Below are 16,447 nucleotides of genomic sequence, written 5' to 3' on the forward strand. Positions count from 1 at the left end.
GCACGGCTTGATGCGTCAACCACCCAAATAGTTAGCAAACAAGTAAGACCTGTCGGCCTTTGGCCGCATTCGCATTCAACCCCAACCATCAGCTCCCCTACACGCGTCACCGCCTGACCCGCCGGCACGAAACCCGTGATGGCACGCCGTCTGTCGCCACTGCTGTTCTCTCTAATGACCCATCCTCTAGCTGCGGTGCGGCTCCTCCTGTCCCTCTTCCCGCGCCGTCCTCCATCTGCGGGGCGACCCCCACACAGCATCCTCTTTCGACCTTTCCGCCCGCACCGCAAGAACCAACTGAAAATGAGCGAAATATCGCTGACCGTCGGCCACTGCAACACTACGATTTCCAGTCCTCCGCCCGCGCCAAGTGAATGAACGGCAGACGAATACGTTCGTGTGTTTACCTGCGTTTTACTTGAATTCCTCGGCGGCGGCGACTGGGTGATCAATCGGTGGCGTTTCCACGTCGCAAAAAACATATTGTAGTATTTTAGGTAAAGTTGATATTTAAGCGAAAACGTGCATATTGTGGTTTCAAAATGGGTGGTAATTAGAGTCAAAGAATCAGTGTGTGCGGTGATGTAAATTCCGCCGGGATCGTGGCGACGATTTCGACGACTACGTGCTGTATTTGGACCGTTTTTACAAATCCCGACATGTCAGGCTTGCACGACGAATTCCGGTGCCACGGTGCGTCGCACAATTTCTTGTTGATCACCTGAAATATAGCCGGTACGCGGGTCGACGCCCTGAAACTGGATTCGCGTCTCCACCGGCTCTGGTTGCCGAGCGGTGGCGTAAAAACGTGAAAAACGTTCAAAAACGGGAAATTCCGTTTTTACAGCCACCGTGCACGTGACACATGGCACGTGCAGTGTCACACGTCACGTCAAGCAAGTCCCTGTGGAACGCTCCGTCCAAGGGTAGTGATTACGCGTCGCTCCGACCGGCAGTTGCCGAGATGCGGCGATGGTTTCGAACGGCCGTTGCCGGTTTCTAGCAGGGTCGCTTTTTCGCGCCGCCCACGCTAAACCAATGGACCAGAAATGCCCCTTGCAACATGTGCCACGCGCGATCCGTCCACCCCACCGTTACGAAAGTCGTCTCAACACGTCGTCACGTGCGCACGTGCATCGTGTCAAAATTTCACCTATAAGCGACCCGCCGTTTGACCTCCACCCTCGTCAACGTAAAAAGACGACCCACAAACAGACATACAGAGACAGACAGACGCACCCTACACAAACAGTATCATAGACAAGCAAGACCTGTCGTCCTTTGGCCAGCGACCCGAGACATCCTTTGGCCCTAACAGCTTCCCAACGCGCGCCACACGCCGATCTCGCCGGCACGAAACCCGTGATGGCACGCCGTCTCTGGCCACTGCTGCTCTTTCTCCTGATCAATCCTCTAGCTGCGGTGTGGCTCCTCCTCCTGCCCTCTTTCTGCGCCGCCCTCCATCTGCGGAGCGACCCCTGCTCAGATCCTCTTCCGACCCTCCCGCCCCCACCGAAGCCATGAACGGGGAATGAATGGAATACCGCAGACTTTCGGCCATCACGGCGCGGAATTTCAATTACTCCGCCCGCGCCAAGTGAATGAACGGCAGACGAATACGCACATGCGTCTTCCAGCGTTTTACTTGAATTACTCGGGGGCGGAGACCGGACGATCGATCGGCGGCATTTCGACGTCGCGTAAAGGGCGATATTGTGGCTCTTTAGGTAAAGTGGATGTTTAAGCGAAAAAGTACATATGGCGATTAAAAAATGGGTGGTGATTGGAGCCAATACCTTCGTGCGTGCGGTGCGGTAAATTTCGCCGCGATCGTGGTGCCGGATTCGACGCCAGCGTGTTGCATTTGGCCTCGTTTTTCCGAATCCCGACATGTCCGGCTTGCACGCCGACTACCGACGCAACGGTGCGTCGCACATTCTCGTGTTGGGCACGCGAATTGTAGCCGGTACACGGGTGGACGCTTTGAAACCGGATTCACGCCTCCAGCGTCTTCCGTCACCGAGCGGTGGCGTAAAACGTGAAACACAATCGAAAACGGGGAAAATCTGTCTTCCCCGCCGTTGCGCACGTTGCACGTGCAATGCCAAGCGTGACATCACGCGATTCCCCGTTGAACGCTCCGTCGAAGGGTGTTGATTTCGCGTTGCTCCGACCGGCAGTTACCGAGATGCGGCCGCGGCTTCGAAAGGCCGCGCGCCGATTTTGTTGAGGTCGCTTTTTCGCCCCGCCCGTGCTAAGCCAATGGGCTAAAAAACGCGCATTCAAAAAAAAAAACGCGCATGCAAACCCCTCGTGGAACATGACGCTTGCACGTAAACGACGCCCCCCTATGAGCGACAACGGTCACACTACCGCCCAGCCGCGGGCAAACAGCCGTCGTACCCACCTCGATTCGTTCAGCCCAGCCCCAGCAGGTCAGCCGGCACACTCACCTCCAATCACGGCCGGTCAGCCGGCACACTCACCTCCAATCACGGACGGTCAGCCGGCACACTCACCTCCAATCACGGCCGGTCAGCCGGCACACTCACCTCCAATCACGGACGGTCAGCCGGCACACTCACCTCCAATCACGGCCGGTCAGCCGGCACACTCACCTCCAATCACGGTCGGTCAGCCGGCACACTCACCTCCAATCACGGACGGTCAGCCGGCGCACTCACCTCCAATCACGGTCAGCGTGGCCTTGGCGCGCACCGGATCGCCGACGCCGTTCTCGGCCACGCACTCGTAGTCGCCCTCGTCGGCGATGGTGCGTACAGGCTCCACCCAGAAGCCGTTGCCCTGCGGAAACTCCACCAGCAAGTAGGGCAGCAGCGGCTTGCCGTTGTGCCACCACTTGATGAGCGGCGGAGGATCGCCGCGCGCCCGGCAAAAGAAGGCTGCCGCCTCGCTGTACGGCACCTTCTGGTCGCGCGGACGCTCGATGAACTCGGGCGGATCTGCCGAGAGGAGGGGCGGTCACTATACGGCGCGGCTGGCCACGGCCCTTATACGGCCGGCGGCGCGCCCAGGCCGCTGAGAGCGGCACGCTCAACGACGACGAATGCGCGGCCTCACTCGACGGCCGATTGGGGCGAGGCCGTCTATCCCAGGCGGCCGAGTCTTCCTCTCCGCGAAGGCCAGGAACCGCCCGAGGCGCGACCGCATCCCCAAAGAATGCGCCTTGAAAGAATGAAGCGGCCCCATTCCCATCCGACCAAGGAAGTCGTGGACGACTCGCAGCAGCCGTGCCACCGTTCACCGCTGCCTCCGTTCAACAAGACGAACCGCTCGGCGTCCGTCCGTCCACATATTGCGACGCTGTAAGGAACATCGCCACACAGCGGCCACGGGTGACGGGCTAATGCGGCGGCTCGATACCGACGGAGCCTGGTGGCCCCACTGGCCCATCTGGCGCAGCCGTGTCCGCAAACAGTCCCCGGCAGCGGCCAAACGGAGGAGCGCGGAGGGCGCAGTCGTGTTCGCAAACAGAACCCCGGCAGCGACCAGAGCGCCGAGGTCCGCCCGTACAGGTGAAAACGACGCGGCGTCGCGGCGCTGGCGATCCTCAGGTCGGTCGATCGCCCAACCTGACAAGGATAACGGCGGCCGGCGACGCCCCGACAGCCACCACCGCCGCGGCGCCGACCCCGGCACCACTCACGTGTCAAATACCGGATGTGAAGTCCAGTAATGTTTGAACCTGCAACCGGATGGCATCGCCAAATTCAGCGGCTGCGTCTAGCGGGCGCGGTGGCACGCGTGCCTGCTTCACCCGTCACCTGTGCTGTGCTTTGACAGGGGGTAGGGGCAGCGACTGCATCAGCGAGCTCCGAAGCTGGTCGCTAAGGAAGCCGATCATAGGCACTGGCCCGGTATGTTTTATTCTAGCCATCAACAGCCAAAGTTGTTACAAAAAGATTTTCACTTAGCTGGCAGCAGGAGGAAGAGGTCGTTCAAAAAAGCACAAATACTTGCGCAGCATCATCATTGTTCGACGCAAAAGAACCATGATTATAAAGCCCAACAAGGTGTGCTTGTCCAACCCCATATCTTCAGAACCCCAATATGCCATGCACACTCCAATGTTACACTTTCGTCGACACGCTTACATGTTACTCCGCTGTATTCTGGTTTTACATTCGCAAACATCTCAACTGCTACAATCTGCGTTTGCCATTTAAACAATTAATCGAAGTGTACACGTCACGCTACCGTCGCGGACTATTACCCGACGAGCGGGAAGTGTACATGTCACACCACCGTCGCGAGCCATTACCCGACGAGCGGGAAGCGTACACGTCACACCACCGTCGCGGACTATTACCCGACGAGCGGGGAGCGTACGCGTCACACCACCGTCGCGAGCCATTACCCGACGAGCGGGAAGTGTACACGCCACGCCACCACCGCGAGCCATTACCCGACGAGCGGGAACAACCCGGCTAAGTGGAGGCGTTGGCCACCTCAGCGACACTTATAAGCCGCCTGCTCTGGTCACAGCGGCGCGGCGCGGAAGCCACTCGCCGTGCGCTCTATCGGGGCACAGCGCCTTTCGCGAGTGGCACGACATTCATCGCCTGAACAGCTTACCAGAGCATTACCAGAGCATTATCAGACCTGGCGTCGAATCACACCACACCGCGCGTGTTTTTGCCGCCCGCCGTCCAACACACACGCCATAAATCACGCTGCTAACTAATGGGCGAAGATGATGGCGCAAGTAATAAGACCAAACGGTGAGAGAGGCCCGCCAAACAGACAGCTCTATCAGGGCATTGTTGACAACATCGCGGACAGAGCGGCTCGGATGGATGAAAAATTCAGACGCCGCCACGAGCCGACTGTATTTGCGCTCAGCACACACCCAAGCCAGACACGCGCAGCTCGCCTGGCTCCTCTCAATAACAAAGCTTAAGCCGGTCGGTGGCATGCGCAGGCGTTGGCGAGAGATCGGCATCACCAGCATTCGAGTAGACATGACCCAGCGTTCATTCCAGTGGCATTGCCACGCTGTCTCGAAGCTGGAGGTGCTGCTGACATTCGCCTCTGTATCAGTCGCCAGCGCACCAGCTGTCAGCGCTCGGCTGACGTCCGCGCAGATGTCGCGCTGCTCGCCCTCATAGAAAGCAGAGATGCCGGTCACGCGTCTGGAGCACGGTGGCCACTGCGCAGCTGTTTTGTGCTTCGACATTACCGTATGCATAGACGACATCGTATTCTCCCATGGTCTTCCACAAATGGAGATCTTCGATAGCAGCACTGGCAGCGTCAACTAATCCAAATTAGTCAAATAATCTTAACTTGCCAAAACTTACTTGGGCTTGGCAGCTTCATAGAACATATAGATAAATACAGCCATTTAGCAGTAACTGACCCGGGCATACAAATGCATTGTGCCATCAAGATGCCAGCCTCCCGCTCCCATTCTGCATGCACCCTGAGAACGGCAGTGGGCCTTCAGCCACGCCCCCTGGCTGTGCGGCCACCTATCCCCGTATGTGCTGTGTTCTGCACGCATACACGACGTGGCTGGATCCTGGCCATGTTACAGACTAGTACCGCCGAGGGCACAATATCTCCGCGTACCGTGTGCAAAGCTCCGCACGTCTCGCCAAAGGACGCCACAAACCCTGTGTTCAGTGACGTCGGCAAAGAACAATGGGTCAGGCGTCGAAACGATGTGTTAAAAATATCACTACTTTTGCTTCATGTAAAATATGACGGAATTTGCTTCATGTAAAATATGACGGAATTTGCTTCATGCAAAAACAGAGAACGTACGTCTCTGCGTACGGTAACGGAGACTCATGGCACGCCTCTGAATGCATAGTTCACAGTCCACTGCAACTTCCGCTTCACCCGCTGGGTGGAAGGAGCACCGCGTCCCAGCACGACACGCTCACGCCCATTCGGATCCAGGGCATGCGTTTATTTGCGCTGGCATTGGTTCAGTCTTTGCTTTTACCACAAGACTGCGTTAGGGTTTCGCAGCTCTAGGATATCGATGATGTCCAGGACCGCTTCAGTTCTCTCTCGAGCCCATACCGACTGCCGTCCCAACTTATCTGTACTTGACCTCCATATCGTGGGGCAAGAAGTGTCGGATGCCTCTGAAAGCAAGCTTGGCCGAAGACGCGTCGCACGGAGGTATGCGGCCAGCGGCGCAGACATGGCACCACAGCGTGCCACGCGGGGCAGCGCGTGGCGGCCGACCTATCGGCGACCAACCGCCAGCGATGCGGGTCAGCCTGCCACTCAGGCAGCGTGCGGTGGCTGTACCCACCGGCGACAAACCAACGGCGAGCATTGCGGGTTAGCATACCACTGCACTTGCATCACGCGTGCCATATAGGAGTGGAAATCTAAACATCTGGAGGCCATGTCACACAGTCGGTGGGCAGCTAAGAAAGCTCGACAATGGTCAACGAAATTCGAGGAATAACCAAAACCAAACCCATGTCTAACCCAATCGGAACCAGGCTGCAGACAACCCGAACAAGGCGACATCTGAGAATCCAAGCTAGGAGAACACTTCAACGCGCACTGGGACGAGGCGACACCAGCTATTTTTAACGTCGCTGACGCTTCCCCAGATGCACGTCGGCACGGTCGGCGCCAATGACTCTCCGCACTGCGGGTCGTCTGTTTCAACAAAAGGACACGTTACGACGTTTCGTACAATTGGGTGCGACTTGCAAGCGTGCCGGTGTGGCCCGCCGACCGCCCCCTCCTCCCTCCCCCCGGCGTAGGGCGGACACGTTCGGCGAACAGCCCGTCCCCATTTCTCAAATGCAATCAATAGAGCGGCGGCCGTCTGTTTCAGATGATGGTCACAAAGCCGCGTTAACGCAGCGTCGGGAGCGACACAACTACTGACACACCGGGGGAGTCCGCCGGCTCACCAAAAACGCGCTTACCGGCGCGGGCGTCGATAATCGGCCAACCCGGACCACGGGTGGGCCAGGTGTCGCCGAGCGGTGCGGGGCCTGATGTCGCCCAGGTCGGGGGCGTTACCACAGAGCCCACGCGCGTCACGACCACGGCACTTGACGTCACAGACTCGGCCAAAGTGGCCGCTGAGGCGAGCATCTCGTGCATCTTGGCCTGACCCTGTGCAATAGGGCCAGGATTGATGGACTCCTGGGAACAAGACCGACTTTGCTAGTGGCACTGACAGACCCGGCACCAAGCGTTTTGCAAGCGCTGTGTCTTCATCCAGCGGACCAGAAACCGCATACAAATGTGATCAAAGCAGCTGGACATACCCAAAATCCCAGCTGGCTCCCTCGTGTGCGTCCTGTCTCTCTCTCTCTCTCCCTCTCTCTCTCTCTCTCTCTCTCTCTCTCTCTCTCTCTCTGTCTCTGTCTCTGTCTCTGTCTCTGTCTCTGTCTCTGTCTCTGTCTCTGTCTCTGTCTCTGTCTCTGTCTCTGTCTCTGTCTCTGTCTCTGTCTCTGTCTCTGTCTCTGTCTCTGTCTCTGTCTCTGTCTCTGTCTCTGTCTCTGTCTCTGTCTCTGTCTCTGTCCTCTGTCTCTGTCTCTGTCTCTTCTGTCTCTGTCTCTGTCTCTGTCTCTGTCTCTGTCTCTGTCTCTGTCTCTGTCTCTGTCTCTGTCTCTGTCTCTGTCTCTGTCTCTGTCTCTGTCTCTGTCTCTGTCTCTGTCTCTGTCCTCTGTCTCTGTCTCTGTCTCTTCTCTTCTCCTCTTATCTTCTCTTCTCTCTCTCTCTCTCTCTCTCTCTCTCTCTCTCTCTCCTCTCTCTCTCCCTCTCTCTCTCTCTCTCTCCCTCTCTCTCTCTCTCTCCTCTCTCTCTCTCTCTCTCCTCTCTCTCTCTCTCTCTCTCTCTCTCTCTCTCTCTCTCTCTCTCTCTGCCGCCATTCCTGGCGACAAACGACCTGGAGCAGCCAAATGCGTTTTAGGTGAATTGGACTTGCGAAGTGGAAGTCAAGAAATTCCGTTTTTCGTCATATGCAAGCAATTTCAACGACTCTTGAGACGAACGTCGTAAGCGGGTTGCACATAACGGGTTAAAAGAATACATCCCACAGTATGCGGGAGGCTAATTGCCTTGAAATTGTACTCGGTTCGATGCAAAACGAATGCAAAATGGCGCACCTCATTAATTTGGAGCCAACATTCTTTGTTGACATTCACGCGGCGAAGACACGGGGCGCACAACGGTTGTCTAGCGTCTGCAGCCCAGAGCCAGACCATAACATAGCGCATCACACCGCTGCATGCTTCACTTGTTTTTACATCCCAGTGGCCTGCGGGGAGGGTAGGACAGCCTACGATCTGAGCACCGTGAGTGTTTTCGTCGTTCGACCATCTGTGACATAACAGCCGTCGGTATCCGCAATATGTGTACCTAATCAGCGGTGATGTGCGTGGCGTAGTTTACGACGCCTCGGCAACGACGGTATTAGATATCCTGGAACCAAACATATATTTTTGTTCAGCGAGGGACAGGAACCTCACGGAAATTGATCAACCATGATTCGGAAATGGCAGGCACGCAGCATTCCTCGACAGCAAGGCGAAAGCGCAGCACTCGCAATTACACAGCCATCGCCAGACACCAGCCGGGCAGGAACACCATCACGCAACGATGTGCGATCGATGCTATCGCTCGTCAATATTGGGCAAACGCGACGCGCGGCCCGACAGACGTACCGGCGCCAGGCGGTCCCGGCACGGCCCGAAACAGGGAACTGGCGGGTGGTGTCAGCGGCACCGGCAGCCGAGTCTGAGACCGGCCGCTGGCTGTCCGCCGGCGGCGCCGGACGGTCTGCCCGGCCGAGGCTGGCTCAGCGTACCGCCCACCGCACCGTTAGAACAGCTGCTGGCTGCGCAGCGTTCACAGTTGGCATCCGTTTTCATTTGGATGTTGTAGCAGGTAATGGAAACAGTCAAGGCTGCTTTGAGAAGGGCAGACAGAAAATAACATATAAAATATGCACATTAGAATGTGATGATGAGCTTCAACGAAATGCACTGTCTTACGTTAGGATTTCAACCAAGCCAGTGCAATGAAAATGCCGCATCAAGTCGCACTAACTTTGATATAAGTAGCTTCAAACAAATTTCATTGGCCCGGGACGTCAATGCCGCATTCTTAAGTACTCCGAGATCAAAGCTCGCTTCTAAAGCTGGTTTAAAAGGGGGCTAGTTCCACCAACGTTTTAAAGCCAAGTTATATTCAATTGATCGCCAAGGCTTTCAGATCAAGCTTAATCGTTTCTTGGATGTGCTAAGTTTGCTGGAATGGCCCCATCTGGGCACTGGCTATTTCCAAAACCTTAACCATATTTGGGCATCACGAGCATTCAGTGATGATGACTGAGACTACCACTGGAAATCCGCTTCGACATGTGTGCATTCTTCCACGCTTTTGTCAATGAGCTTGTCGCATCAAAGGCTCGCTAAAGTGGAGTCGGCCCACACCCCTGTTAACGGAGCTTGCTGATCACATCTTACAAAAGGGTGCGTCACTGGGATTTGACGCCTGGAGCGAGCCGACGGCCTGCCTTTGTTTGCCGGGCGGCATATATGCAAGCGTTTAGAGGACCCAGGCGAGCGCCACTCAGGGGGGGGGGGGAGGGGGCAAATTGATAACCTAGGGAGGGCAGGGGAAGGCAACACTGATTTGTGGGTCACATTGTGACCGACTAAACCGTTGGCTGCTGTGAGGGAACACGCCGGCATCGGGCAGACGTGCCGCTCAATTATCAGACGCCGAGGACTTTCGGTTCGGCACCCCAACACGTCGGCATCGGGCAGCCGTGCCGCTCGATCATTAGACGCCGAGGACTTCCGGTCCGGCATCCCAGCACGCCGGTGGCAGCACTGCCGAACCAGACGCATGCCACACGTATGCCACGCATCTACACGACCCTGTTCACGAATAAGAGCTGTGCAACGGTAATGTAGCGTCAAAAGTGGCCGATTGGAATGGGGAACGATAACATAACGATCGGGGTGAAGGGCACATCTAAATATCTGGAAAATAATAATTGGCGAGCCAAGACGTCCTGGTTTTGCCGAATTCGTTTCCTGCTTTGTCTGGGTCAAAGCAGACAACGCAATGTGGGGATTGACGCCCTACCCCAACGAGAACACGTACTGCTTTGCTCTGACTGCGACTCAAAGTAGTCGGGGCACCATACCGTACCCTTGCGCACAAAATTCAGCTCAATCCCGCATATCAGCACCTCATGGATTCGTAGCTCAGGCGCCTCCTGCGGCAGACCCATTGTGCCGTTCCAAAATCATCGGGTAATCATGGCTCTTTCAAGTAGCACAATGCCTGCATAATCTATTTAGATGGGACAGTGCCAGCCACAGAGCGCGGCACGTCACCCAACAGAAATAATCGAGTTTGCCGCGCGCCGCTACAAGTCTGCCGGCGCGCCCCGTCTGCGTGGGTGGCGCCTGTCCGGCCGGGTCGTGACCCACAGGTGCGCCGCCTTGTCCCGGCTGCGGGGGTGGCGCCTATCCAGCCGGGTGGTGGTCCACAGGTGCGCCGCCTTGTCCCGGCTGCGGGGGTGGCGCCTATTCAGCCGGGTGGTGGCCCACAGGTGCGCCACCTTGATCCCGGCTGCGGGGGTGGCGCCTGTCCGGCCGGGTCGTGGCCCACAGGTGTACCGCGTTGTCCCGCAGCACAGCGCGGAACAACGCGGCACAGCGCGGCACAGCACAGCACCACACAGGATTGCAGTGCACCACGCCGCACCGAACGCAGCGCGGCACAACGCCGCACCGCCACCGCATTATGCCACAATACGAGCCAGTAAACCAGCCGTTATCAGGTTCAAACTTCGCAAATAAGCAAATAAGTCCGCCGACACAAAAACATGAAGCAATATCAAATCTGGCGTTGTTAAGACGCTGGCTCAGCCAGATGTGAGACCAACCGCCGCCGTCAGAATGACAAACAAGAGCAGCCATGTTTTGATAGGCGGCACGCGACGGGCCGGGGCAATTCTGCGCACCATCGGGCCGGCGGCGGGTCACGAGGGTCACCACTGCTCATTCCCAGCATGAAAGAAACACGCTCGCACCAACGGCCAGCGCCCGGCCCGTCCTGGAAGACGCGCTCGCCGCTCGCGACGCGGGCTGCGAGCAGTGGCATGACGGGAACCCAGAGACAAAAACACAGAGACAGGCAGCTACTTACCGACGGCGGCGGCGAACGGCAGGGCGTGGACCAGAAGCACGTAAGCCGCCAAGGCCATCCTCTCCCTACGGACAACAGGCGCCACGGTCAGCCACGGCGACCGAGCCGAGCGCACCGCACGGCTGGGAATGGGAGCCGGAGCGGGCGGGGAAGCGGGTTACTCTACCGCCTGGCCCCACAGCGGGCCGCAGCAGGAGCGCGCGCGCGGGCGGGCGCGGCCGGCGCCGGCTTCAGGAGCGTCGCCGTCGCCGAACGGGCTGTTGCGGCGGCCGGCCGGGCAGCGAGCGCGGCGGGGCCCCTGCCGCCCCGCCGTCCATGCGGACGCGCGCCGCCGGTAACGCCCACTTCAATCCCAGCATGGCCTTAAATAATTGCATTGGATTTGCTAAGGTCTTTGAAAAACCTATTCCGCGATTACCCACAAGCCAGGTCGTTTGTGCTGGAGGCCATACTTCAACTAGAATAGCCGTGTTTGCAGTTATGACGGGCTTTCATACTGTTGATATTTTATTAGCTATATTCACTCACTCTTGCGTGCGCCACAAACGCACGATTTGGTGGAATAACAGGGGCAAGCAGTCTCGCACAATGTTGCAGACGGCTTTCGTGATGGTCTCTTAAAGTGGCACCCATGGAAAACCGTCTTGTTCACAATCACACAGGATCTTTTCCTTGAACTCCGTATTAAATGTGTGAACTCTAACCGAAAAACGTCTTAGACGGACAGACCCACCAATAGTTTGATTACTCACGTTCTACCACACACAGGAGACTGCAGAAAATAATTGTCACGCATAACTTGCAATGCGTTGTTGGCCTAACTGCAAAACCAACCACAAAAGCCATCAGAACACGAGGCGAAGAGCTATTACCGCGATGATGACAAGGTCCTGCAAGCATCGTCTTCTTAGAAAAGCTTCTGAAGTGTTGACACCCGGTCTTATTTGGCCAACGTTCACTAGAACGACGCTTACCAGGTGGACGGTGTCGCGCTGGGAGGTTAACAAAAACACATGACTTTGCCGCGTCGCAATGGTCATCAAGTTTTGTGCTTCTCATGACCTCACATGACGTCCCTGGCGTTAAGGCCCAAACAATACCCACCCGCCTGCGAGCGAAACACGGTGTGCAGGCGGCTAAATGTGTATACCATGAGAGGTACGTTTACCTGAAGAATCAAGTCCAACGTTCACATATGACACGCGGAAAAGCAGCATACATCCCAACGAGCGCAACAGAGAAGCAGAGTTGACAGCAGGGCCGGTGACAGGTATGGGCGGATTCTTTACGTTTCGGCCGCCAGTATCATTTGTCCATTTGAAACGTGTTAATGTGGTTTCTATCGGAGTGACGACTAGTGGACATAATTCTAAAGCTGTTCAAACAGCATCTGAAATATTCTAGCCCCGGTTAGCCTGTCACGGGCAGTAACGCGGCCTCCAGGGCACATAACCAGAGCGTGCGCTAAGGCCCACGCAATACCCACACGAGCCTTCGAGCGTGAGACACGGTATGGATGTGGCTAAATGTATACACCATCAAAGGTATGTTCACCTGAAAAATCAAGTCCAACAATCGCATATGACATGTGGAAAAGCAATACTTATCCCAGCAAGCACACAAAAGAACAAGAGTTACCAACAGGGCCGGTGATAGGCTTAAAATACAGCTCTTTACGTATTGGCCGACAGCATGGCCTGTCCTTATCAAACACTTTCTTAAAATGGTGTTGTTGATAGTTGCATCGATTGAAAGTAATTTAGCACGTTTGAAATAGGTGTATAACGCTGACGGCCGAAAGATAATAATTACGATTAGCGCATCAACGGCCATATCATTGACTCGAAGTGGATTAACCTAAGAGGCATTTTGTTCAGGAATAATTTCAAACACCCTGCAGTCGTTTCCAAACGCAGCACAGCAACGTCACGCATTGAAATTAGACAGTTCATGGCGGACGGCCGGAAGGTAAGTTGAAGAGTTGGGCTGCAAATGTCATGCGAGGTCTGGCGTTGGCACCCGAAACGTAGACGGAGGAACGTCTCAGAAAATAAGGGAGCTCATAGTCATATTGTAGTCGATTCTTCCCATCCATTGTCATAACGTTAATGCTCTACACACATTCTCAGAAAGTGTGTAATGGTGAGGGTGCCATAACAATTACGGAACTCGCGCTTCAAGTCTAGGAGAAGCCATTGCCGTCTAAATCGTGTGAAAATGGTGTCCGCCAACGGTTGCACCGATGGACACTATTTTGGAATGTTTGTTAGAGACAGACGATGCCGGTAGCCGAAAACGTTGAGTCAGTTCACGCCTTTCTCCGGCCCCACTGGCAACTTAGTGTGGACATGTCTAAATGCGGTTTGTTCATGGATCACTTGGACCTTACGAGCAGCAGGTAAATTGCAGTTCACTTTTTAACTTCATTTTCTCAAACGGCATCACCATGAGAATGTAAACCGCGAGCACGTAGGTACATGCACGTACACCGTAACAGTCCCCCGGAACGTCGTGAGCAGCGGCAAAACACAGCCCGAAAGACGTGTCCCACTGAAACTTTTTCAACTGATGACCGATTCATTCGTCCAGTGACGTCATCAGTGGGATGCAGGACACGTGTTATTACGAAAACCTGCTTGCTTTTCAATATTGTCATCATAAGTGGCTTGTAAATCCTTGTGATACTGTGAGAAGTAAAAGAAATCCATGTTTCACATTTCTACCAGTGACGTCATGAGGGGCACAAAACTTGTCACTGGGATGATTTATCCAGCCTGGCAGCGACGTTTCGTCGGCTGATCGGCCGGTCCCAGGGGGGTGTCATCCGTATCGGTTAACACTATCAAAAAGTGGCAACATCGAGCTTGCGTGAGAATACAGGTAGTTTGGCAGCAAAGCCTGCATGACGTCAGGTATACCATATTTGATGACGTCAGTGGCACGGAAGCCTCCCAATTAGCCAGCTGACTGTTACACAACCCACTAGTTTGAATGGTGAGTATGTTTTGGGGGCGTGCGGCTGGCGCTTCCCGGTTGGACTCTGAATGAGTGGTCCACGGTTTTTTCATGCAAACACAATTCTGGAAGGGAGATTGAATCTCGGAATAGTTCGACCTCATCACAATTTTATATTCTTCCGTGGGTTGTACATAACTAGGGTAAAACGTCATGCGGCGTTTGTAGCGCATCGCGTGTCGCAGTTGATTGGCGCCTTATATCAGTGGGTTGTGGCCAGTTGCCATGACTACGCCTTGTACGAGAGATCTCGTGAGCAGTTTGTCTTGAACAATTGGTAGCATTTAAAATGATCAGTCTGTGAACATTTTATTATGCATATGTGTACAAACCCTGATATAAGGAAACACTTGACAGCAGCATCATAAAGCCAATATCATAGGGTTTTACTGTACTTACCTTACTGCACTCACATCACTGATAAGAAGAGCGAGAGCTATTACAAATCAAGATTGCAAATGTTCATATAACCATACCTATGGGCGAAGTAAATTATGCAAGCTGAGCTGTTCAACTCTGCCACCAGGCACAAACGGCATGGACAAGCCTACGGCTATCTAACGACATGCCTGGTCATGGAATGCAATGCGCCACAAACGCCGCATGGCATATAATCCCGTGTTATATCATCATACATGCAAAAATCGTAAATTCTGATGAGGCTTAACTGTTCCATGACTCACTGCTCATTCCAGAAATGTGTGCGAATAGCGAAATGACGGATAATTTCTTCTCAGTCCAACGGGTAACCGCCAGCCGCACGCCACCGAGACATGCCCACTATTCAAATTAATGGGTTGTGTAACAGTCAGCTGGCTAAGTGACAGGGCTCCGTGCCACTGACGTCATCAAACATGGTATACTTGACGTCATGCAGGTTTTGCTTCCAAACTACCTCTTTTCTCAAGCAAGCTCTATTTTGCCACTTTTTCGGACCGGACGGTTCTACCTCGTTAGATAGCCTTGGCCGGTCCTCATTACAGACCTAAGCCGACGCTCTTCCCTCCGCAAACATTGTCGTCGGGAAGGTAAGGAACGCCGCCCAGTGCCACTATTGCATGCAGGCGTGCTCGCAACCCACAAACAAAACAAAACCAAACTACTCAAGCTTCACCAGCAGCAGCAACTGATAAACAACACTAGGTTTACCTAGGTTAGTCAGATTTCTTTGAAATAATGCAATACTCAATCCTGATTTGACATGAATTGTATATGTAGCCTGAACACAAAGTTTCTCATGGGAGTTCACGCCACTGTTTTCCTTTTCTTTTCTCAATAATGCTGCTTCAAAAATGGCCTGAAAAGTGTCCGAAACAAGAGGGAGAGCACTCTTATTATGTGGTAAAGAATAAAACAATACACTGTTGCAGGCCCCTGGAGCCAAACATCTCAATATCTATGCAGATAACAGCAGGGTTAATGGCTACTTTTGGCACATGCTTTGTACTCTTTGAAATGAAATATAACTTATAGGATGATATATCAGGCAAGGTTAAGAAGAAAAAACATTCCTTCGCCGAAATTATAACTAATGATGCACACAACCCCAGCATCATCCATTCCCTGCAAACATACTCTGCTATCCTTGACCATCAACCAGTGGCACCACCCATGTATATGCACAATCACACTAAAAGGGGACGAATCACCGAACACGGGCAGAACAGGACTGGTATGCCCGTATTGATAGGTTTTGAAATTATTTTTGCTTTGCGATGCCGCATTGCCATTCAAAATCACATGCAGCACCTTCAATCGAACTCACCGTTGTTCTTGGAGGATATTTCTAAATCAATCCGAGGAATGTGACCGGACAACAAACATAGCACGCTCGTCAACCCTGCAGAGCCCCGCGCAACGGCACAAAGCGAATGTGAACAGGCGGCATATTGTTTTGCGCATGCGTTGCCTAGCAACCGCTGTCAGCGGTGTTTGTAATATTGTTGACCGAAATAACCTAGCTATTGATATTCTGGCAAAAATATTTCATAGAACAAAATATCAGGAATGATGAGAAATAGATTGATAATATAATTTTGTATATACATGTATAGTTTCTGTAGTTCTCCAACTACCTTTCAAGAACAAGGAGAAACAATGTTTTGGAGCAGCAAAGCTCAGGCCACTAAAACATACATCGTCGAGCAGATATTGCATGAAAGTGATGGAAATGAAGCGAAACGTCCACAAACATTTTGCGGTTCCTTCTCTCTGTTGTTTCTATGCATTTTCTGTAAGTAGCTTGGTCGTCAACAGA

At 54.0% G+C, this 16,447-nt stretch overlaps 1 protein-coding gene across 1 annotated transcript in view; it reads right to left on the reverse strand.

Annotated features, from left to right (window-relative positions):
• Nucleotides 1–16,038, reverse strand: part of LOC119112373 (tyrosine-protein phosphatase Lar-like) — a 65,520-nt gene extending 49,482 nt beyond the window's left edge. The window contains 4 exon segments of the mRNA XM_037236533.1: nucleotides 2,685–2,963; nucleotides 3,668–3,706; nucleotides 11,176–11,240; nucleotides 15,956–16,038. Coding sequence (XP_037092428.1) covers nucleotides 2,685–2,963; nucleotides 3,668–3,706; nucleotides 11,176–11,233 — 376 coding nt within the window. The 5' untranslated portion in view covers nucleotides 11,234–11,240; nucleotides 15,956–16,038.
• Nucleotides 16,039–16,447: the final 409 nt, after the last annotated feature.

The sequence above is a fragment of the Pollicipes pollicipes genome, unplaced genomic scaffold, assembly GCF_011947565.3.
Source record: "Pollicipes pollicipes isolate AB1234 unplaced genomic scaffold, Ppol_2.1 Scaffold_7261;HRSCAF=8764_pilon_pilon_pilon, whole genome shotgun sequence".
Taxonomy (NCBI): Eukaryota; Metazoa; Arthropoda; class Thecostraca; order Pollicipedomorpha; family Pollicipedidae; genus Pollicipes; species Pollicipes pollicipes.